Genomic DNA, 24512 nt, shown 5'->3' on the forward strand with positions numbered 1-24512 from the left:
CAAAACAATCTCATTTATAACAGAATTACACTGCCGGTGTCTTCTGCAAGTTTGTCGAGTGACAGTATTTACATTTTAAAAAACTAGATTTATTTACAACATTTATTGAAACATTTAATTTCACTTTGCTTTTTTGTAGCTCAGCAATAAAACTAACAAAAACGTAATGTCAAATAAGAAAATGACAATCTCTATGTTAAAAGCATTCGCCCCAAGTCTCTCCATCATACTCGCTCTCCTCTCATATGGGTTGGTGGGCCAAATCAAAGGTTACAATGGGCCAACTTTGGGCATCTCTGTTATAGAGCCAAGCTAGAGTTCACCTTTTGTAGATAAAAGTAAACATCACATGACCACGCACGCACGCACGCACGCACGCACCCACACACACACACACACACAAGCATGCGCTGCAGCATATACAGATATCTGAGCTCCAGGCAGTTTGAGCACAAAACCCCAGAGAGCAGTGCGCGTCTCACTTTTGTTGTTAAATGTGAAATTTAATTAATCTCGTCTCTGTCTACTGACTTTTTGTTTTTTTAATCTATCAGGTAACGTGTCACAGAGTCAGTACACTGCTTCAGTTTTTCGCTTTTACGCTTGTACTTAGTAAATTTAGCGAAAACCTCAGATACTGTTGGTTGTGCATTTTTATTACCAACCAAGTTTGTCAACTTTTTAATAACACTATTGACATTAAAAGTATTTACTGTATTCCAGCCAAATAAAAAGAAACAGGAATTTCTCTAAACAAATATATAACAGAAATGTCCTTTCTCTGTTAAACGTGTTGAAAAATTATTGAAACAGCTTTATGAGTTCACAGGAGGGCTTTAACTGTCCGCATAAATAAAGCATCACTGTTATCCAAATATTCATAGCATGAATGAACAAGCATTTACAGCTAAATGCCATACTTTTTAATGCATCGCAAAAGACCTGCAAGCTACTGTGGTTCATTTATTTGAAGCCACGTGAAGATGTTGACGTCAGTGCAAAGACTGGTCAGATTGTATTTCCACAAACCTGCAACTTATATGTTTGAATGAAGTTTAGTTCATTTACATCAGGCTTACAAAATGTGCTTCTAACAGTGTAAAGTTGCTCCATACACACCAAGTAAAAGACTGATGTTGGATTTATGTCGTATGCTTATACAAGTGGTTTCCATGATGGGAAAAAGGCCAGCATATCTATAACTTAAGCATCTTTGCTGAGGCGGCATTTCATGGAAACCACTTTTGCCATGATCACATTCAGCGTTTGCCACGGTGCTGGGGGTTTAATATTGATTTTCAGACACATCTCATTACACACGTGGTGTCAACATCTAATAGCAAAAGAAAAGGGTCCTCCATCATCGCAGGAGCCTGTGATTGTTACTTCAGCTCCCGAGAAGGGCTTAAATTAATATGAAACAACCATAAATGAGCTTCACGTGTGTATGTGCATCTTCAGTGTCTGATGCACTATCAGAGGTGCAATATTCCTGGTCAAATATCATTTATTCATTCAATTTCCTTCAGCTTAGTCCCTTATTTATCATGGGTCGCCACTGCGGAATGAACCGCCAACTATTCCGGCATATGTTTTACACAGTGGATGCCCTTAAAATAGTACTGGGAAACATTAACACATGCACTCATACACTACGGCCAATTTTTGTTTCAGCAAATTTACCTATGGGGCAAATTGGAGCACCCGGAGAAAACCCACGCGAACATGGGGGAAACATGCAAACTAGACAACAGACAGGCACTCCAGTGACCTTAAGTCAAACTTTTTTATAAAGAACTGTATTTCTGTTTTTTGAAATACAAAATGACTGCACACTTCTTAGAGCTACAGTGTGTTCGCTGCAGGCCTGTGTGCTTCTGATAAAATCACAGCAGATTCGTTTGAGCTGGTGAACACAATGGCAAAAGACGTGTGGTTTAGAGCTGTAATGTGGTCATCAGTCCCTGCAACATCTAAAAAAGAAGTGTGCTCGTGAGGCCCTTGTGAGTCTTTATAACACAAGTGCGCACACACACACCATGCATACTCGGCTAGAGCTGAAAACCAAAATAGAAAGGAAAAGAAAGATGACGCGATCATGACGTGATGATACTTCTACTATGAATGTGCTTTTGTTAATTTTCTCAACACATAATGTCAAAGCTGGCACTGCTTTGTTGATTACGAAAAATGTTTAAATGTCACAAAACAGATCATGCAATTGTTTCATAGTGTCAAATAACCCCATTGATTATTTTGAACTAAAAAGCACAATAGTCAGAGAGCGTAAACATTTTTTGCACTATTTTCTGTCAAATTAACTGTAGCATATAAATAAATTATAATGAAAACCCTAATCAAAATAAAAAAAGATTTATTAGACATACCGTTAGAGGACGATAGCAAAGATAAATGCTGACCTCATGGGGTGAATGGGGGTATTAAAGGGTGAATGATACTACGATGTAAAACCCAAAAACCTAAGGTAACGCTGATTGCAACAAACCATTTAAGTTCAAAAACTAATTCTAATGAGTACTGTGAACTTATACCATTTGGGTAAATGAAGCATTTTGAGCACAGTAAAAGCCAATAAATGAAGAAAACTCAAACCAGCTGAGTACTGTAAAAACCAACAAGTTAAGGCAACTCAAACTATTTGAGGAAACTGATTGCTACAAACCAGTTGAATTACAAAAACTAATCTATATAAGTATTGAGTACTTATTTCATTTAAGTTGAAGTTATGAGATATTAAATGAACTCATTACCTTCAACACTGAGTTCAAAAGTCTTCAAATGACTTTCAGTCAATTTTGAGTTAACTACACTCACTTCATTTGATAAAGTTGACTGTTGGGTTTTACAGTGACTAATACACTGTAAAAAGTGATTTGTTACTTAAAGCGAGTAAACCAATTGCCTTAAAAGCAACAAGTTGACTTTACAAAAATAATGTAAGTAGTAAATTCATTGTAACTTGGAACTGTTAAGTTGACTAAATTCTTATAACTATGCAAATTGTATTACATTTTTTTAAATAAAAGTAAACAAATCACTTTTTTCCAATACACCTTTATTGTATTTGCTTTTTTAACCAGCTTTTCTGCATCTAGCAAAATGACATACCGTAAAATAAATCTGATCTTCCAGACTCGTGTGACTTCTAAATTCAATACAGGCTATAACTGGAGATTTTATAGACCTAATGATGCACCAAATATGTATTATTGTAATAATTACACAAGTTATTTGAAAACAGATGTGCTAAAATAGTCTGACACCATAAAAAGGGATTAGTTGGGTTTAAAAAAAGTAAGTACAATTTGCATAATTATAAAGCTAAGTCAACTGAATAGTTCCAAGTTACAATGGGTTTACTTGCATTATTTTTGTCAACTTGTTGCTTTTAAGGCAATTGGTTTACTCGCTTTAAGTAACTAATCACTTTTTACAGTGTAAAGATGAAAATAAAACAATATGAATCTACACTTGTTTCCCAGAGATGGGTTGCAGCTGGAAGGAAAACATGTGCTGGATAAGTTGGCTGATCATTCCGCTGTGGCGACCCCAGATTAATAAAGGGACTAAGCCGAAAAGAAAATGAATGAATGAATGAATGAAAATACACTTTAAATTCTTTATTTTGGCAGTTATACTGAAGGAAATCAGAACGTAAAATGGTGCTACAGACTGAGATTTACAGGTTTTCCCAGTCACTTTGTTACATTTCTCAGATCAGAATTGAAATTAACAAAACAGTAAGCGCATTTCTCAAAACAGTGCATACAATTAGCTGGATTATTCACAAAAGCTAGTCTCTTGCTCAAAATCCTTGTCATTCAGACGGCACTGACTTGTTCATTGATACAGAAATGTGGTTTTGAGAGATGAACTAACTTCTTTCAAAACTACATTTCTGTATCAATGAACAAGTCAGTGCCCTCTGAACGACAAGTCCTTGTGTCATTGTGTATGAATAAGACTCAATTTAGTCATGTTGTCAATATATCAGTGTAATCTGGAGGGGCGTTCGCATGTGAATTATGGCAAATTTTGCTGTTTGTACTGTAATTTGTTGGCAGATCTGGTCATTGTGATACAGAAATGAAATGATAGTACTGCATAGCACAAAGAAAAAACAAAACAACAGTAGAAATGTGAACATAGGACAATCTCCTCTCAGATGCACCTTTATTAGAAAAAGTCAAGACTCACCTTGGAGAAATTTACCAAATCCAGACAGATTTAGGAAAAAAGTTTAATGGAAATGTATAGAAAAATGCATTATGGCAAAATATTATGACAACCTATTCAGCCATTTTGCATGTAAAAACTTATGCCACGAACAAATGATTAAATGGAGGTAAGACTATTCAGCAGAGACCAAAATAATAAATTTTGATCAACATGACATAAGCAACTGATAAAGTAGGAAATGTCAAAGAATTGCACGTAATCATTTGCATAGATGTACAAAAGCATTTGCAACTTGTTCAAAAGAATGATAAACTGCTATTCTGATGTGCACAACTAACACCATAATGTGAAGATTGAACAGGTAGCTTTGAGAATTTTAATTCTGATCTGAGAAATGTACCAAAGCGACTAAGAAAAACTGTAACTGACTGATACAATAAGATTTACTAGTGTCAAGGATTTCAATGTTGCCAAGGACTTCACCCATATTGCACCAGCTATCAAAAAAATTAGGGATGTTGTTATTAATTATTTGAGTATTTGAGTTTTCTATTGATAATTCAATCAAGTAATCAGATAAAAGGTATCATTATTAAAGAGCAATACTAGACACACAAGAGAAGTGTGAAGTGAAAAGACAGGCAGATTTGGTTCCTTTTTTCAATTTTGCTTTCTATTCTTATGTTGCACAGGTATATACTTTTATACATTTACATATTTTTGGCTATAATATATTTTTGTCCTGGTGCTGAGGAGCCTATAGAAATAGTAACCTGTTAATATAAGCACAGGGGGAAAATGTGGAGTATGTGGCTGTATTTAAAATCAAACACTATACCCTTAAATAATGGGAAATGTGGGAAGTTTTCTGCTGTTTTCTTGACTGAATTTTCTTCTTTAACTCTGTTAATTGAGCGGTGCGGTAGCGCAGTGGGTGGCACGTTCGCCTCAAAGCAAGAAGGTCACTGGTTCGAGCCTTGGCTGGGTCAGTTCGCATTTCTGTGTAGAGTTTGCATGTTCTCCGTGTGTTCACGTGGGTTACCTCCGGATGCTCCAGTTTCCCCCACAGTCCAAAGACGTGGTATAGATAAATTGGGTAGGCTAAATTTTCCGTAGTGTATGTGTGTGAATGAGTGCATGGGTGTGTCCCAGTGTTGGGTTGCAGCTGGAAGGGCATCCGCTGTGTAAAACATATGCTGGATAAGTTGGCGGTTCATTCCGCTGTGGTGACCCCTGATTAATAAATGGACTAAGCCGAAAAGAAAATGAATGAATGAACTCTGTTAATTGTATAATTGTTTTGTCTTCTGTTACCTTTGCTGTTTGTTTGCTTGTTTGTGTGTTTTTATTAATTTATTGGGCCTTGAGTCTAAATAATAAAGTTGATTTACTGATAATTACTCAACAAATCATTTTAGCCCTCGACAAAATGAAAATTATCTGTTTTTGCATATTTGAGTTATTTTTTATTTATGTATTTTAAGTACATACTAAGCAAAACTATCCACTGTCATTGGCACTTTTTTTGACATTGCCATCTCAATCTATCAGACTACATAATATATGTGGTCTGCACCACAAAATTTCCAGAAAAAATAAATAAAAGCCATTCTCCTACCTGAGGCCGAAGCAAAGCATGCTGGGATATGAGGAGACCAGATGGTGCTGTAGATGACACCCTCATGACCCTGAAGGGAGTTCACTAACTGACACTGCACTGGATCCCACTGTGTAGAAAAACAGCACAGATATAAAATACATTCCAGTACAGTAATACATTTCTTAGATGTTCATTTCAGTCTTCTAGTTTAAAGGATATCTATACAGTATATTGGTGTGCTCCGAAACAGTGACAAAATTTGCGCTTAGGAGATATAAGACCGATTTAAATGTAAAGCTTGTAGGTTGTCACTTCTGTCTAAATGGATCAACGTTTTTTTCCACGTCACCTCATACTTCAGTTTCTCATCTATCTTGACCAATCAAATGCTCTATATTGTTTGACACAACTAGCCCCCTTTAAGATGCTTCTCATTTGCTTTTCATTTGATGCGCTTGAACTCAATCACCACTGGCAGAGCTGTGATAAAAAAAAAACACACTATTGGCTACTTTTTAATAAGAGGAGGGGCTACTCTATGTCCCACCCTCTCTTCATTTTTCAGTTAGGATTAGGTCAATCATCAAATAAAAATGCACATTTGAATATACATATCGCATATCAATAGAATATACATATCGCAGCTGGTGACGGATTACATTTAATTTATGCATTGGTTGTTTATTAAAGTTTGACCAAATAGATGGGAGCCTAACTATCTTTATCTCCATCTCCACATCAGTTGCTGTTCTGCTATTGGCTGGAGCAGACTAAAAGTAAAACCAGAGCTGAAAATAAATTCTTATTGTGAGAGTTAGGACAAGAGAGAAATGACAACAGCCTATCAGAGTCAACAGACCAGCTGATTTTTTTTACTCATTCATATTGTTTTGAAGACTAAATGTTTGCACCTTTCTACAGTTTTTTTTTTTAGCAATTTAGAATTAATTACATGTAAAAATATGTTTTACCTATTTATTTTAATATATTTAAATAAATAAAGCATTTAAAAAGATTGCCAACAAAAACAATACTTTTCTAGGGGAAATATTATATCATAAGAAACATTATTATGGGAATATTCAACAACAATATTGCATATTTTTCTAGTATATAAAGACTGTTTTCCTTTTAAATCTTCACAATTACATTTAATTTAGTATTTAAACAATGCATGATTATATGGTTAGTTAAATGCAATTATTTGCAATTAACATTTATAATATGGCAAAATTGTCTGCGTATATTTATCCTCTAAACTAAAGTCTGCTTACCACTTTGGCTGTGTGGTCCCAAGATCCTGATACTAGCAGGTTTTCAGCACGTGTTTGACTCCAGTCTACTGAATACACCTATAAAAAGAGGGGATTTGCATCAGTCCAGAGGTTCTAAAGTGCTAAAACTTTACCTTTTCACTAATATATTTCCATTTAAATATTTATTTTTTAAAATAAGAACTCTATACTACATGTCCATACTGCTGTTTCCAGAAAAGTTCTCCCTCCACACTACACAGCTGAAAATGCAGTTCAGAAGCTAAAAGTGGCTATAGAATTAAAGCACAAAATTTTAGCCATAATTCAATTATTTAAATTACACTACAATCACATTTGCTATAAGAAAAAATATATTAAATTGTGTTATAAAATACAAAAAATTTAATACCAGATACGATATTAAAAATAAGGACAGATTCAATAAGTGATTTATATATGACAATCAAAATGTCCTTCTCAATATAAAAACTTCTCAGTTTTCTTAACAAACTCAACAATTGCTGAGCCTTTTCAAAAACATTCTCGGAGAGTTTATCAAAAGAGAATTGAAAGTCAATCCCCACACCTAAATATTTAAAAGAACTCACCTGTTTAGCTTCCTCCCCGTTAATTTTGTTTGTAACACATTTCTTTCATCTTACTAATATTAAGCTGCAAGGAACTCTCTGTTGTCCAACTTGTTACATAATTGACAAAATGTAAATAATCATCCAATAACTGAGTATACTTTACACATCCCACCAAAGCCATATCATCAGCATACTTGCTAAGTGTCAGTTTTTCATTGTCACAAGTTATATCGTTTATATAAATAAAAAACTAAATTGGTGATAAAACACATGCTTGAGAAAGGCCAGTATTTCACACCATTCTCTGACTTTATACTTTTAGCCAATACATGCTGTGGTCTGGATAGTTCCTGATCATTTAAAGTCTTTCCAAACATGTCTGAATTTTTTCTGTTGAACACAAAGGAAGATATACTAAAGAATGAAAGGAAAAATAGCTATTGTCTTCCATAATATTTCTTTATTCCTATATAAATGATATTGGCTGCTTTGACCCAACATTCTTCACAGTATCTTGCTTTGTGTAAGCAGATGAAAAAGATTCATAAAGAAACATTTAGAAACACTTGAATGCGAGCAATTTTTATTTTTGTGTGAACTACCCCTTAAATAATTACAGTACAAAACTGTATGTTTATTTTTTATAATATAGATGCAAAATATAAATTACATAATAATATGAAATGCATAATAATAATAATAATAATAATAATAATAATAATAATAATAATATAAAAGTTTAGTAATAAATTGAGTTCAAATCTTCCAGTACTCAGAAGGCAAAAATCGAAAATACAATTAATAAAAAAATAAAATATTATGCCATTCATTATAAACAACATATCCCCAGAATGTACACTAGCCTGAAATCTGGGTCAAAACCACAAGATGTACCCATTGCAGAAAAAAAAATTAATACGAAAACACACCAGTTCAATTCAATTCAAGTTTATTTGTATTGCGCTTTTCACAATAATTATTGTTTCAAAGCAGCTTTACAAAAGGTGCACATTACTGCATTACAATTAAATGCGATCAATTACAAACCAGCGAAAACAGAGCCCTAATATGCCCATTTAGAAGTGGAGATTGTGAACTGACCTCTTGTGTGTGGCCTTTCAGCACCTGCAGAAGACCTTGTGGATTGGCTGTATCCCAGATCTGCAGAGATCCGTCACCTCCTCCGGTCACCAGCACATGCTCATTGTTCTCACTCCATGTCACATCGAAAAGACCATCGTTCCAGTCAAAACTGTCCACGAGGCAAAAAAAAGAGATTCAAGCTCTACCTAATGAAGCATCATATTACTGATTAGACCTTTCCTCCTTGACTACTGTACATTAGGATTTGCATAGCAAGTTGGACTGTAACATTTTTGTGACAATTAATCCCATCCACTATATTGGACAGACAACAGACCACAGAACAAGTATTAAAGGTCTGACTTGTATGTGTCATTTTAAATGTTTCCAATCTGTATGTGCAAACTAAAATGTTTAAATGTTTATTGTATAGACACAATGTTACAATTTACTTTATTTGCCTTTAGAGCAAATATATTATTGGTTATTTTCCAGCTATGATTATTATTAGAGACATTTTATGTGGATGGTTAAAAGACTACATATCTTAATTTTTTGAAGTCTGTCTTAGTCAACTAAATGCTTTTATTTATACATAGAAAGTGTATTAAATTATTTCAATTAAGTATTAGGAAAATTAAGCACCAAAATATGGGTGACATATTTGTGCATAAATTAAGTTAAACACTAATTCTGTTAATCCGGGGTCGCCACAGCGAAACCCATCACCGGGAAACCTGTTTTTGATTTTTACTTAATAAACGTTTAGTACAACCAAAAATGTGATATAACCCATCATTTACTCACCTACAAGAGACACATTATGTGTATGACTTCTTTTGATAAATCCATTCAGAGTTTAATTTAATTATATAAAATTGTCTTCGATAGTAAACAAGTGGAAAATTTCTTCAGTACAAGTTTATTACAGCACATGTATCTATAGTAAAACATGCCTCATACGCTCCTGGGGGTGAATGAAGCCCTTCTGTAGCGATTTGATGCAGTTTTGTTATAAAAATATAATTTTTTTTAAAATTACAATAAATTATGTAATTTCCTCTAACTAAGTGCGTTCACATAACTGAATACAAAACAGTGTTCATGGAATTATAGAAATCTTAAATGAAATTGTAATTTTATAACGTATAGAAATTACAACTACAACAGCATTTTGATGTATTCTGGTGGTTTTCCTTTGCTGTTATAACAGAAAAGTTTTAAAATATGCACTTAGGATGCCGCAATCATGAGCAATTTTTTTATTTAAGGTGAACTAACCCTTTTAGAAATCTATAAGGATAATTAACCATACTGAATTTGGTCATATTTCAAGCAAATTCTAATTTTTGGCGGACAAATAGGTGAAATAGGTTTGGATAAAAGCAAAGTGTAACAACACTTTTATAATTAAAATTAAACTTTTAATATAGGTCATCAAATACTTCTTGTTTAAATTTGCTACACAAGACTTTTCTTGTAGTAGATTAACTAATGTTCACCGAATTAGTGCTAAAACATGCTGAATGTTTTCTAGTAATTGTTTTCTGCTTAGAAATAAAAATAAATCAAAATCATAATTTTTTTATGTATACAAGTGTATTACATATTGTTGTCATACTTATAATTGCTTTTTCGTCTTTTATTATTAAATTACCTCTTCACAAGTGAAACATCTGTCTCCCGTTGCTCCAGCACAAAAAGTGTCCCACATCCTAAAAGCCAAGAAACAGGTTTATGTCAAAATCACAGTTTTGTATTAATCATCATACACTACCTGACAAAAGCCTTGTCGTCGATCCCAGTTGTAAGAGCAACAAATAATAACTTGACTTCTAGTTGATCATTTGGAAAAGTGGCAGAAGGATTTTTTCGATAAATCATTTGCTGAACTGCATCCCAATCATCACTAATACTGCAGAAGACCTATTGGAACCCGCATGGACCGAAGATTCTTACATAAATCTGTAAAGTTTGTTGATGGAAAAATCATGGTTTGGGGTTAAATTCACTATGGGTGTGTGCGAGAGATCTGCAGAGTGGATGAACACATCAACAGCCTGAGATATCAAGGATATTGTGCTGCCCATTACATTACAAACCACAGGTGAGGGCAAATTCTTCAGCAGGATAGCGCTCCTTCTCATACTTCAGCCTCCACATCAAAGCTTCTGAAAGGAAAGAAGGTCAAGGTGCTCCAGGATTGGCCAGCCCAGTCACCAGACATGAACCTTATTGAGCATGTCTAGGGGTGAGATGAAGGAGGCATTAAAGATTAATCCAAAGAGTCTTAATGAACTGTGAAAGTCCTGCAAGAATGCTTTCTTTGCCATTCCACATGACTTTATTAATAAGTTATTTGAGTCATTGCAGAGATGTATGGATGCAGTCGTCCAAGCTCATTGGAGTCATACACACTATTAAATCTTTTTCCACTGCACCATGACTTTTTATTCCACAATATTTCTGTTCAGTGACAAGCAAAGTCAGACCTTACTGTCCTTATAAATAATAAAAAATCAAGGCATGATCATAGTTTATCTTAGTAAAATAAGCGTAATCTAGAGCCATTTACCTTTCATTTAAGCCACTACTGATACTAAATGATCAACTAGAAGTCAAGTTATTTATTGTTCCTAAAACTTGGATAGGCGACACGACTTTTGTCAGGTAGTGTACATGCCACTAACGTTACCTGCTATTCCATAATACTGAGAGGAAGCACATGCCATCGTAGAAGGCAAAAAAGGTGAAATCTCCACCGCATATCCATGACGTCCCGGAGACTTAAACGACTTCATACCGTTTCTCTAATAACTCAACGAGTGCAGAAATAGTCTAAAGTCCACGAACAACCCATTTACAATAAATAACGTTTTTTTGTTTGTGGAAAACCACCTATATACGTACTGTCACCTAGGAAAACGTTTAAAACGATTAAACCTATAATTGTACTGTACAAATGAAAGAATTGCCCTGCTTAACTTCCATATTAGCGCAAAACATGTGTATGACAAGTGTTTACTTCCGTGTTTTGGTGAGCTGACGAACGCAATGCTGTGGTTGGTCACATGTGGATGACGTCCTTGACGCTGATTTGCAGAAGCAGTTTTGATCTATTGTAGATATACGTGCATGTTTATGCGTTTTTCCTGTAATTCTGAATTGTTTGTAATTAATAGAAATGAGTGCATCAGACATTTTCAATCTGGCGATTATAAGTCTTAAAATAAACACGTGAGTAAATGAAGAACATGAATGAAGCTTTATTTGAATGACACCAGAGGGCAGCATTTCTCCGGTAAAGACTTGCCACATTAGAAAAAATACTACAGTAATTTATAGTAAATACCATTGGTAAATACTACAGTGTTTTTGAACCATAGCCTACTATAGTAAAGTGTATTGTGCTGTATATAATAGCCTGTAGAATTGACAACTATTTTTGCAGATAACTATTGCAGCACAGACTACACTGTGTAGTATTAACTATAGTAAACTGATAAACTGTAATAAACACTTTTGTTTTTACTACAGTAAACTGTGATGTATTGTTGTATGATATTGAAGAAAACTACACTGTTGGATCATTTGTTTATATTACTATAGTTGTTGTGTTATTGTACTAACTGTACAATTACCACAAGCACTTTACTATGGTATGGTTCAAAAACACTATAGTATTTACTCTACTATTTTTCACATGGGCTGTTTCCTTTTGAGACTTTTTAGTCTAAATATCTTACAATTGAAACATTTAGATTAATATTGTCATGATGCAGGACTAAGGTCACAAAATGGGGGAAATTCCCCCTTAAATCATTCATTCGGCTTATTCCCTTTATTAATCTGAAATTACCACAGCGGAATGAACCACCCACTTATCCCGCATATGTTTTGTACAGCAGATGCCCTTCCAACTGCAACCCAGCACTGGGAAACACACTCATTCTCATACGGACAATTTAGTTTATTTAATTCACCCATAGCGTATGTCTTTGGACTGTGGGGGAAACCAGAACACTTGGAGGAAACCCACGCCAACATGGGGAGAACATGCAAACTCCACATAGAAATGCCACCTTCCCAAAAATTCTCCTACAGATTATATACAGGTTATTTTTATGGTCCGCAGTGTTTGTACAGTAAATTAAGATCAAACATTATACAAAATTAAGAGGCCACGTTCCCTGGATTTAAGATATATAGTTGTGTTTGAGTAAAACATCATTTTGGTTTTATTCTGTTTACTGATAATGTTTATTCAAAATGTTTAGACTTTTTAAATGATCAAAAAAGGTGCCATGCTTTCAGATGTTTAATTTTTAGACAACACAACACCAATGTTTCAACCTCTTAAGAGTAAAGAAGTCAATATTTGGTGGAATAACCATGATTATGAATCCCACCAAATGAAAACATCTCTTGTTTTGATCAATTGCCATTTTCTGAATAAATAAACAAACGAATGATTAAATAAAATAACTAACCAACTAAATAAAAATAATAAATACATACATAAATAGTTAAATAAAATAACAAACTAACCAACTAAATAATAAAATAAAATAACCAACATTATTCAGTAATTTTCTTTTCAGCTTAGTCCCTTTATTAATCTGGGGTCACCACAGCGGAATGAACTGCAAACTTATCCAGCATGTTTTACACAGCGGATGCCCTTCCAGCAGCAGCCCAACATTGGGAAACACCCATACTCTTGCATTCGCACACATACACTACGGCCAATTTAGCTTATTCAATTCACTTGTATCGCATGTCTTTGGACTTGTGGGGAAACCGGAGCACTCAGAGGAAGCCTGCACGAACACGGGGAGAACATACAAACTTCACACAGAAACGCCAGCTGACCCAGCTAGGCCTCGAATCAGTGACCTTCTTGCTGTGAGTCGATTGTGCTACCCACTGTGCCACCGTAAAATAATAAATAAATAAATAAATAACCGACCAACAAACTAAATAAAAATTAGCAAATAAATCATAAAATAATAAAATAACTAACTAACCAACCAACAAAATAAATAAAAATAATAAATACATAAACAAATAAATAACTAACTAACCAACTAGATAAAAATAATAAATGAATAAAAATAAATAAATAAAAATAAACAAATAAATAAATTAAATAACTAGCCAAGTAAATAAATAATAACAAATAAATATATAAAATAACCAACCAACTAAATAAAAAATAATAAGTACATACATAAATAAATAAACTAACTAACAAAGTAAATAAAACATTTAAATAAATAAATAACTAGGGCGATACGGTGGCGCAGTGGGTAGCACATTCGCCTCACAGCAAGAAGGTCACTGGTTTGAGCCTCAGTTGGGTCAGTTGGCGTTTCTGTTTTGAGTTTGCATGTTCTCCCTGTGTTCGTGTGGGTCTCCTCTGGTTGCTCTGGTTTCCCCCACAAGTCCAAAGACATGCGCTACAAGTGAATTGGGTAGGCTAAATTGTCAGTAGTGTATGAGTGTGAATGAGAGTTTGTTGATGTTTCCTAGTGGTGGGGCATGCGCTGCGTAAAACATATACTGGGTAAGTTGGTGTTACATTCCGCTGTGGCGACCACGGATTAGTAAAGGGAATAAGTCGAAAAGAAAATAAATGAATGAATGAATGAATGAATGAATAAAATAACTAACAAACCAAGTAAATAAAAATAACTAACTAACTAACTAACTAACTAACTAACTAAATAAATAAATAAATAATAATAAAAATAAATAAATAAATAACCAACACAAAAACCAACAAACTAAATAAAAATAATAATTACATAAATAATTAAATAAATAAACCAACTAAAATAAAAATAATAATTACATAAATAATTAAATAAATAAACCAACTAAAATAAAAATAATAAATAAAATAAAATAACTAACCTAAATAAAAAATTAAATAAAAATAAACAAATAAACTAACATCTTATACTAAAATACCTTTTAAATCCAGCATTTCTAGAAAAGTTAAGAGTTTTTAAGTGCTCCCTTAATTAATATATTTATAGTCTCTTCTCTTATTTTTTTATTACAAAAAAAAGAATATTAATAGCATGATGATGTATAAATATTTATTGACTAAATGTGCTGATGAAACATTTTAATATGAAGACTGCAGACAGTTCATATAAACACGTATCATTAAAACATAGAGAGTTAAAGAGATGTTATTCACATTGTTCTCAAGACACACGCTTTAGTTTTAACTAAATTATCCATATAGCAGCTAAGGTTAAAAAGTCCAAATGAACCCTACAGTCAGAAGTATGATCAATCAGCACTGTGATCACATCAACATGCTGCTTTTATCTGTCAGTCTGGTCTATAAAGGCCATCTTGTAGTTCAGCTGAACTGTTTTCATGTGTGGAAACGAATGAAGTTGACAGGCTTATACTGACCACGTTCACACCGCCGACTCTCTGCCTGTGTGTGATGTTTTGGGGAGATCATGTGCGCCCTTGATATATGACGGCCACTTCAAAGGCAGGGGCCCGGCGTGAGAACCAGCCGCTCTAAAGCAGATAACCGGCGGATTTACGGCCCCGCACTTTTCCCATGATTGCCGGTGGGTAGCAGGCGCTGGTTGTCCTAATCCCCATTCACTTGGAAATGCTGATACTTTTTCTCTTAAGGAATTTAATGGTGTGACAGTGATTTACTAATGTAAATCTGCCTAACAGACCCTGGCATAAAGGGAGTGGATTAGGCCGGCATAAAGAGCCATCTTGGGGAGGAGTGACTGGTGTTGTTGTGCTTTCATGTGGTGCACACTACTGCGGGCCGGACGGTGGTTTGTTCACGCCCGCCAGAAGAACTACAAGAGTTTTGACTTGAGCCGCCCCTGAAGGACCAAAGGGGACCTTGAGGGGCCTTGCCATTGAATAACAGTAAACATCAACTGCTTAAACGTTAAGAAGAAATCGTTGAAGCATGACTTTAACAATGAATGTGAACTCATGTGTTGCTGATCGTGTAAAAATGCCGACTTTATATTCATTAAATTTGTTTGTAGCTTTCTTCAAAGCTGGTGGACAGATTTATAACTGTTGAAGTGGCGGTTATAATTGCAGCTATTTTATATTGAATTATTAGAGAAACACATTAAAGAGCATGAATATTTGTTTCCTACGATTTTCTCTCTAAAGCTGCTGTCGGGTGAAAATTATATCAGAGCATACATCTCAAAAGCATTTTAGTAGGCAATTCATAATTTCGACAATTACAACGCAAACCTGGATTAACATCTATGTTCAATAAATGACGTCAGTATATAATAAGCGGTTATGATTATTACTGAACCGATATCGAAATGTCCGCTTCTGCATCGCGGTGCACCGAAGAAACAATTAATTTTGACACCCCTAATGCACAGCCTACAGCAGCCACAACATGTGAGGAGGTAAATAGCTAGATCAGAATCAGTGCTCAGTATCGGCTGAACAACATGACGAAGAATCGGTACTCGGTATCTGCTGAACAACATGACAAAGTATCGGTACTCGGTATCTGCTGAACAAATCTTGATCGAAGCATCCCTAGTAGATATGTCATCCTTGTCTTTGTGTAGACCAAAGGACTGGAACAACCCATACCCTTAAACCCAAACACAACTGTAAATTATTCACAATCAGAGGGGAATAATAGATGGATAACACTCATGGAGAAGTGCATAAACCTAACTGTAAGCCTGAACTTAACATACACGGTAAATGTATAACCTTATTCTGGTGAAACATCAAATTCAATTATCAAAACATCTGTCGATCGGCTGAAGATTGGTATGGGTTGATAATCACATTTAATGACTCAATCGGTACTCACCAATCTGGCCAATCTCTTGAACCGATTGCAGGTGTTTAGGGGTTTACAAGCAGAGGAGGACGCACTCGCACTACTGCATATTATGCACAGCCTACAGCAGCCACAACACGTGAGGAGCTAAATGGTGAGATCAGAATCGGTACTCAGTAACGGCTGAACAAATCCTGATCAAAGCATCCCTATAGATATGTCAGCTTTGTCTTTGTGTGAACCAAAGGACTGAAACAACCCTTACCCCTAAACCCAAACATAACTGTAAATTATTTACAATCAGAGGGGAATAATAGATGGATAACACTCATGTTGAAGTGCGTAAATCTAATTATAAGCCTGAACATAAACGATAAACGTATCCCTTAATTCTGATGTTGTTCCAGGATCAACACAGATGCTAATCCAGGGACATGTACTGTCTTTGGTATTGATGACCAAAGAAACACCAGAAGTGAAAGATTCGCAAGTCAAGTTGTTCTTTGGAGTTTAAAATGTACATTCAAAAGAAAGCTATCAGAGTGATGCTATATTGAACTTAAAATTGCTCTGATGAAACATCAAATTCAATTGTCAAAACATATTAGGGATGCTCCGATCGATCTGCAGATAATCACATTAAATGACTCAATTCTCGCCAATCTGGCCGATCTCATGAACCAATCGCAGGTGTTTAGAAGTTTACAAGCAGAGGAGGACGCACTTGCACTACTGCATATTATGCACAGCCTACAGCAACCACAACACGCGAGGAGGTAAATGGCGAGATCAGAATTGGTACTTGGTATCGGCCGATCAACATGACAAAGAATCGGTACTCGATATCGGCTGAACAAATCCTAATCAGAGCATCCCTGCAGCTGCTTTTGTGTGGACCAAAGGACTGGAACAGCCTTTTCAAGCATGGATCATACATATTTTGTAAACTGACAGTTCTAATAAAAATGATTTGGTGCCATATTGTTGCATTTTAAAAACTGAATGAATTGTTGAAAGTCAAAATTTTCAAATAAAATGATTTTGTAATTTACAGTCTTTTTATCTTTACAACATTTACACTCAAGAGAGGTGAATTAAATAATATGTTGTAGTAAAAAAAAATACAATGAACACCAGTAACGTGTATTTTACACCAGGTGGAGTTAAGTATATTTACAGTTTTAACTCTTCCCAGACTAAAAATTTATCTTATTGTAGGTGTCAATGTGCCAACACTTTTGAAAATGTTGAATTATTTCTGTTGGGAGTGGACCGCATGAGACACTTTCAAAGTGTTAAAATGAACTCTCTTAGAGTTGTTTTGGGTGCCATATCTTGCTGTGTACGGTGAAATCAGGATAGAGTTTTAGCAGGCACCGTCACACAGTACAGCTCTTCACACACAGCTAAAAAGTTATTTTAGCTTTAGAAGAAATGATTGACTTTTTTTCAATGAAAGTGAACCAATTTGCTGCTGATCATGTAAGAATGATGACCTTTTATTCATTAAATGTGTTTGTAGCTTTCTTTAAAGTTTGTCGACAGATTTATAACTGTTGAAGTGGCGGTTACAATTGCAGCTGTTTGTTTGACTTCATCTGCATATTTTGCATTATTAGAAAAACACATTAAAGAGCACAAACATTTGTTCCCTACCATACGATTTCAAGAACTCAAATAATGCTTTGGGAAAACAATTACTTTCTCTCATAACATTCCACGATGTGTTGTGGTGAAGGCTAGTGGAAGGATGGTTTTATTAGCGTGTGTCAGAATGAAAACAAAACACACTCAGTTCGTTCTTGAGGGACATTTGTTTTTTTGCATAGGAAAAGGTTACATCTTACAGAGGGTGGTTATTAACACAGTTACAGTAGTAGAAAAATCTCACATGAGTATTAGTGAATGTTATTTTAAAAAAACAACTTCAGTAGGCCTATTGTATAAATCGGAGAAGATCCTGTCTCCCCCCAAACAAACAGTAGTGATTGAAGTGCATCATACCAATGAACTAATTTCAATATAAACTCTAGTTACAATCTTACACATGTACAGATTTACAAACTGGATTGTTAAATCAGAGATAAAAAAACAAACACCTCACTTTAGTGATTATCTGCAAAACTTTGGTTTGTTTTAGAACAAGCTGTTCACTCTAAAGCTGCTGTTGGGTGTTTGTGGAAGTCAGATGATATCAAAGCATACATCTCAAATGCAGCATGTTAGCAGTGTTTATGCAGGCACTGTTAAAACAGAAACAAACTTCCTTTACGGTTTCCAACACAGTGCGACGTGTAAAAACTCTTTCTTTTCTTCCCAGAATGTTGGCTTATGTTTGACGCTGCATATGTGCACAAGTGTAGAGGAAGACAAAAGCCCATGCTGCTGACCGAAGCAGGCACAATAGCCGTTGCTTTCCTTTATGTACAAAGCATGGAAGACGTCCAACATTTAAATCCAACATTTAAAACGCTCCCACTTCAGTTCCCCACGGTCGGTATGGTTTACTGTTGCTCCCGCTGCTCTGTTGGGATGTGGTGGATGTGGAAACGGAAGAGCTCACGGTGGAAGAAGCCACTGAAGATGCTGTAACGCTGGGGCTGAAGAGTGGGAATCCAGCGGGAAATGATAGAGGGAAGGTTTGAGCTGCAGCTGCAGCAGCTGCTGCATGAACGGTCGCTGATAACGAAAGCAGAGAAGTGGACAGCGGTGGCACGCAAGGAGCCACACTTCCAGTAGAGGGCGCTCTGAGTGCCGAGTCACTATGGGAGAAAAGGGCTGCACCTCTTTGAGGAGCCTCAGACAGCCTGCCGGAGGAGCTCTCTGAGGAGGGAAGTCCGCTCTGCTGCAGGAACGCAGCAGGAATGGGATGCAAAGCGGCAGCCCAGTGGTGCGGGTGAAGGGCCTGCTGGTGATGGGCTATGGATGTGGTCATGGCGGCTGCTTCCCTCTGCGAGGCACAGCTGCTGAGGTGAGAAACCAGACGGACACGGAGAGGGTCGCTGGAGTCCAGGCCTTCCACAGAGCTCAAATACCTGGCCACTTCAGTCAGACACTCCCGGAAGCCGATGCTCAAGAAGTCCATGGCCAGAGAATGAGCGTCGAAATATCCTGACAAAAAATATTGAGAATTATTCAAATGAGCATACTAGTGAATCTTTAAATACACACACCTCCTGTGAATTTTGATACCTTTGTTCAAATATTTCCCAAATGATGTTTAACAGAGCAAGACATTTTTTACTGTAATTCCTAAAATATTTTTTTCTTCTGGAGAAAGTCTTATTTGTTTTATGTCAGCTAGAATAAAAGCAGTTTTTAATTCTTTTAAAACCATTTTAAGGTCAATATTATTAACCCCTAAAGCCGAGTTCAGACTGTATGATTTTAGCCCAGATTTTGACTCGACAACAGGTTTTGAGAAATTCCCGACAAATGCCAGAAATCAAAGGCAAATCGATGCTCTTTCACTTGTGTAACAATCATACAATGTGAACTATTAAAGACGCCATCTGAAGCAGTGATGGTTCTAGTTTAAATGGCACCCTGGGCGAACCACCCCATATGGATACCCTTCCAGCAGCAGGGTACAGTACAATATACTGCCCAATATCATTATTAATATACAATTATTATTCTAAATAAATAACAGAAATCAATCCTAAATTTAACTGGAAAACAATGTAAAGAAAGACACAACTGGAGTGATTTGCAAATGTCACTTAAGAAATCTTTTGCATGAATATTAATGACAATTCTATAGAATACAAAAAATACATATGTTTTATGGAATTATCTGTTGTCTTTGACCTGACTCATGTCTAAGAAAGTCTTACCTAACCTACCCAACTCATTATCCTTCCTTTCTGCTTCATAGCCACGCTTAGTCAAAATAAGATCATCATCATATAAACCCTAGTTTTGTCGACGAGTGAAACTCGCTGCGTTAACAGAACATAGAAGCGCGTATTTTATTGGCATGACTGTAAACAAATGGGATTCACTCCGGAAGCAGAGCAGCATGTGACAAGCACAGGAATCGTTTTCTGCGTGTATGTGTCAGTTTGATTTCATCAGCGTCGTTTCGGTTGCACATAGAGAGTAACAAGCTTGCCCATGTAAAAGGCGCTATTTGTGTATGGCCCCTAACGTCTTTATTCTAGGATTAACATTCTATATAAATATACTTGCTTAAAGTAAATGGTATCTCAAAGCTTTTACTGGGGCTTATTTTTTTTCTCCGTCACCGTCTCCCTATGGCGCCCCCCAGCAAGATGCCGCCCAGGACGATCGCCCATATTGCTCATGCCTAAATCCGCCACTTCCAATGAGAACGATTCAAAGTCATGCCGTGTGAAATTTGTTCTAATTAAAAATAGCATTGCCGATTACCTACAGGTAGTCACTATTTACTTACCATAAGTGGTTACAAACCGTTGTTTTTCTTCTGTTGAAGAGTATTAATTTTGTCAACGAAAATAGCTTGATGTAAACAAAAACTTGACAGGCCTGCTGCGCTAGTAATGTGACTGAATATGCACACTCTGATCCCCTCATCTAATAAATAAACAGCGCAAAGCAGGAGATTATACCACACGAAATATACTGTATGTATTGGCCAGATTTGATCCATTTGTCTACATTTTAGTCTCAGCTTTTTTCATCAACAATAATGCACTGTTCATTCATTAGATGAGCGGATAGGAGTATGCACATTCATTGTTTTCCATCACATTACTAGCGTACTCGAGTCAGGTTTCTGTTTGTGTTAAGCTAGGCAACAAACCTTTTATTCATTTTCTTTTCGGCTTAGTCCCTTTATTAACCTGGGGTCACCACAGTGGAATGAACCGCCAACTTATCCAGCATATGTTTTACACAGCGGATGCCCTTCCAGCTATTTAGTCTACCCAATTCACCTATAGCGCATGTCTTTGGACTTGTGGGGGAAACTAGAGCACCCGAGGAAACCCACGCGAACATGTGGGGAACATGCAAACTCCACACAGAAACACCAAATGACCCAGCCGAGGTTCGAACCAGTGACCTTCTTGCTGTGAGGAGATTGTGCTACCCATTGCGCCACCATGCAGCCGCAACAAACCTTTATTGCTCTTATTTTTATTGACAAAATTAACACTAAAACAAAACAAAATAAAGATATTCTGAGGCATAATGGGCATTAATCATTTCTTAAAAATATATTTTGTGTTCAACAGAAGAAACAAACCAAAAAGGCTTGGAAAACAGCAAGAAAGTCACTGGTGCAAGTCCTGGTTGGGCCAGTTGCCATTTCTGTGGAGTTTGCATGTTCTCCCCATGTTCACGTGGTTTTCCCTCGGGTTCTCCAGTTCCCCCACAGTAAAAAGAAATGCGCTATAAGTGAATTGAATCAACTTAATTGGACAGTGTATGTGTGTGATAATTGTGTATGTTTTCCAGTACTGGGTTGCAGCTGGAAGGGCATCTACTGGGTAAAACATATGCTGGATAAGTTGGCGGTTTCCGCTGTGGCGACCCCTGATAATTAAAGGGACTAAGCTGAAGGAGAATGAATGAATAAACACTTCTTCTGTTTTCAAAAGTGTTACTCGTTTCTGAACCTGTCAATCACACGAAATCCACCAATAGCCAACAACAACAATCCAATCAGGCCCCACCCAACTTATCTTTTCACATTATTACACATACTGTACATGACTATTCTGAATAGCAAAGGTACTTGCAACTTCTGTTTCACAAGGCCAAAAGTTACCACTGGTCAGAATGAATGAAACGCAGCCCCACTGCGCTGGAGAAGCTAAAGCTACACAGACTGGGATTGTGACCTGACCTGTTTGTATGTTTGTTTTCTCTCCTCTGTGCACCGGTTTTAACACTCATCTGAAAGCCCTAACAAACCCCCGACAGTGCAGCCTGTGAATGTGGCTCCACTCCCCTCCCATGGATTTATGAAAGCAAACACAATCCCAGGGTCAAGTGCTTCTTTTGTCCTGCCGGCACTTTCCCACGAGTTCAATCCTACCATTAACATTGATTTCCACTTTAATCTGGTCAAAAGGGAACTCCATGCTCAGATTTCACTACAGCATTAGGTGGTGAGCCAATAACATGCGGTCTACCTTTTCCTCCTGTGGCCTGAAGCATCTTCAGATGATCCACTGTCATCTGCAATATTTCCGCTTTCTCCAACTTGGCAGATCCCTTGGGAGAAGAAACAGGATACATGCGAGGAGTTTTTAATATGACTGCTTTGATGAAATAACGTGACAACACTCTCTTCCACTTACTTTTGATTTATTATAATTACTAGAACTAATACTTTTCATATTGCAAGTAGGCATGCTCCGGTATAAGATTCTGATGGTATGATAACCTTATCACACTTTTACGGTATTGTAATTATTGCTCTAAAATATATTCTGTTTTAATGTCTGGGTGAAAAAACTAAAACTTGTTTCCCCTCTTAACACAATATATTTTATTTTGAGAAACATTTACAATATTTTGGAGCAGTAAACATGTCAGGCAAATAAATCAAATGTATCCTTGACTTCTGCTGTCTTCATTAGTTTCAAAAATGGACATCTTTTTAATTTAAAATGGCATCTTGGGATATCTTTTCTGCTGGAGATACTGACATCAAAAAGCTTACATATGGCATAGGAACGGTAGAGCAGAAAGTTTTGCCAGTTTTAAAACCTTGACTTTTCCAAATCGTGGTAAACCTTTAGAACGGTTATCATCCCCAACTGCAAGGACGTGAACTCACCTGTTTCTCAAAAGCTGTTGGCACCAGACGACGCAACTCTGATAAGCTATTATTTATCCGGTCCCTTCTTCTTTTTTCAATGATCTGTAATATATGAAATGTTTAATGTGTTTGAAATATTTAACAAACATTTAAAACATCGATAAAAAATATGAATTACCCCTCTCCGCTTCTTTCTGGCCATGACTTGGGATGTCGTTGTAGGTGAGCCACATCTTATAAATGAACCATTGCTTTGGCTGGGAATAAAAAGGATAAATACATATCAGTACACTGCAAAAGGGTTTTGATAACTTTAAAAATAAACTTTTTTTTCCACATTAGTTTTATTTTGATTTTGGACAAACAAATCTTGTAACTTTAGATCAGGGGTGCCCAAACTTTTTCTTATGAAGGGCCAAAAGACAAGCATGACTGCTGCGGGCCGAATGTTATGTGAGCAATTCTATGCAAATGTCAAACTTGTCGTGAAAAAAATAAAGTTTTCACTAAAATACGGAAACCATTTCTAAGTTTTTTGTGCAAGCAAGTATTTTACTGTACTTTAGAAATATTAAAAAATGCATCTGTCAATGTTTTCAAACTATTATATTGATTTACAAGTTCACATTAAGTTTGCAAGTTCACATTCGTCACATTCACGACAACGAGATGTCACATACATAACCAAGCTTTTTCCTCATAAATTAAAACATTTTAAATAAAATAAAATCAATCATTTTTGTTCTACAGTGAGCTGACACTTATCCTTTCGATTAGCATTGTTTCTTTTGAGTTTAATTCACACATTTTCTACAAAGTATGTTGTATACTGTAAACTCGCTAACGTTTTTGGTCACATGCATAACACATGTGTTTTTTCCCGCATTTAAAGTATAAAACATTGGTTGGTTAGGAAAATTTAAACAGATGTTTCAATATAATGTTAACATATACTTTCTATGTTTTGAGTTTTTACTGCAAATGTCACATCCATAATGCTGAAATTGCTCTTATATCAAACTGTATTACAAAGTCGCCATGGGTAATTTCCTAATTCTTAAAAAGTAATATTTAAAAAAATAAAAAAAATAGAAAGCTTTACTTTAATCGTATTAGGCTACCTAATACCTGCATTTTTTTACATTTTATAATTAACTTATTACAATGAAAACAAACAATTTCATTTATGATGAACATTTAAATA

The 24512-nt window shown here is 35.8% G+C and overlaps 2 protein-coding genes across 5 annotated transcripts in view; both read right to left on the reverse strand.

Annotated features, from left to right (window-relative positions):
• pex7 (peroxisomal biogenesis factor 7) overlaps window positions 1-11765 on the reverse strand; it is a 59591-nt gene extending 47826 nt beyond the window's left edge. For 2 of the 4 annotated variants that reach the window (XM_087296735.1, XM_087296736.1), the window contains exons 1-5: window positions 10832-10969; window positions 10387-10444; window positions 8748-8898; window positions 7075-7152; window positions 5819-5927 (exon numbers count right to left, since the gene is read on the reverse strand). In XM_087296735.1, coding sequence (XP_087152861.1) covers window positions 5819-5927; window positions 7075-7152; window positions 8748-8898; window positions 10387-10444; window positions 10832-10892 — 457 coding nt within the window. In that variant the 5' untranslated portion in view covers window positions 10893-10969. 4 annotated transcript variants of the gene reach the window in all.
• Window positions 11766-18267: 6502 nt separating this feature from the next.
• hey2 (hes-related family bHLH transcription factor with YRPW motif 2) overlaps window positions 18268-24512 on the reverse strand; it is a 7553-nt gene continuing 1308 nt past the window's right edge. Inside the window, 4 exon segments of the mRNA NM_131622.2 lie at window positions 18268-19665; window positions 22677-22758; window positions 23327-23410; window positions 23487-23565. Coding sequence (NP_571697.2) covers window positions 19019-19665; window positions 22677-22758; window positions 23327-23410; window positions 23487-23565 — 892 coding nt within the window. The 3' untranslated portion in view covers window positions 18268-19018.

Source organism: Danio rerio, chromosome 20 (assembly GCF_052040795.2).
Source record: "Danio rerio strain M-AB ecotype USA chromosome 20, GRCz13ab, whole genome shotgun sequence".
NCBI lineage: Eukaryota > Metazoa > Chordata > Actinopteri > Cypriniformes > Danionidae > Danio > Danio rerio.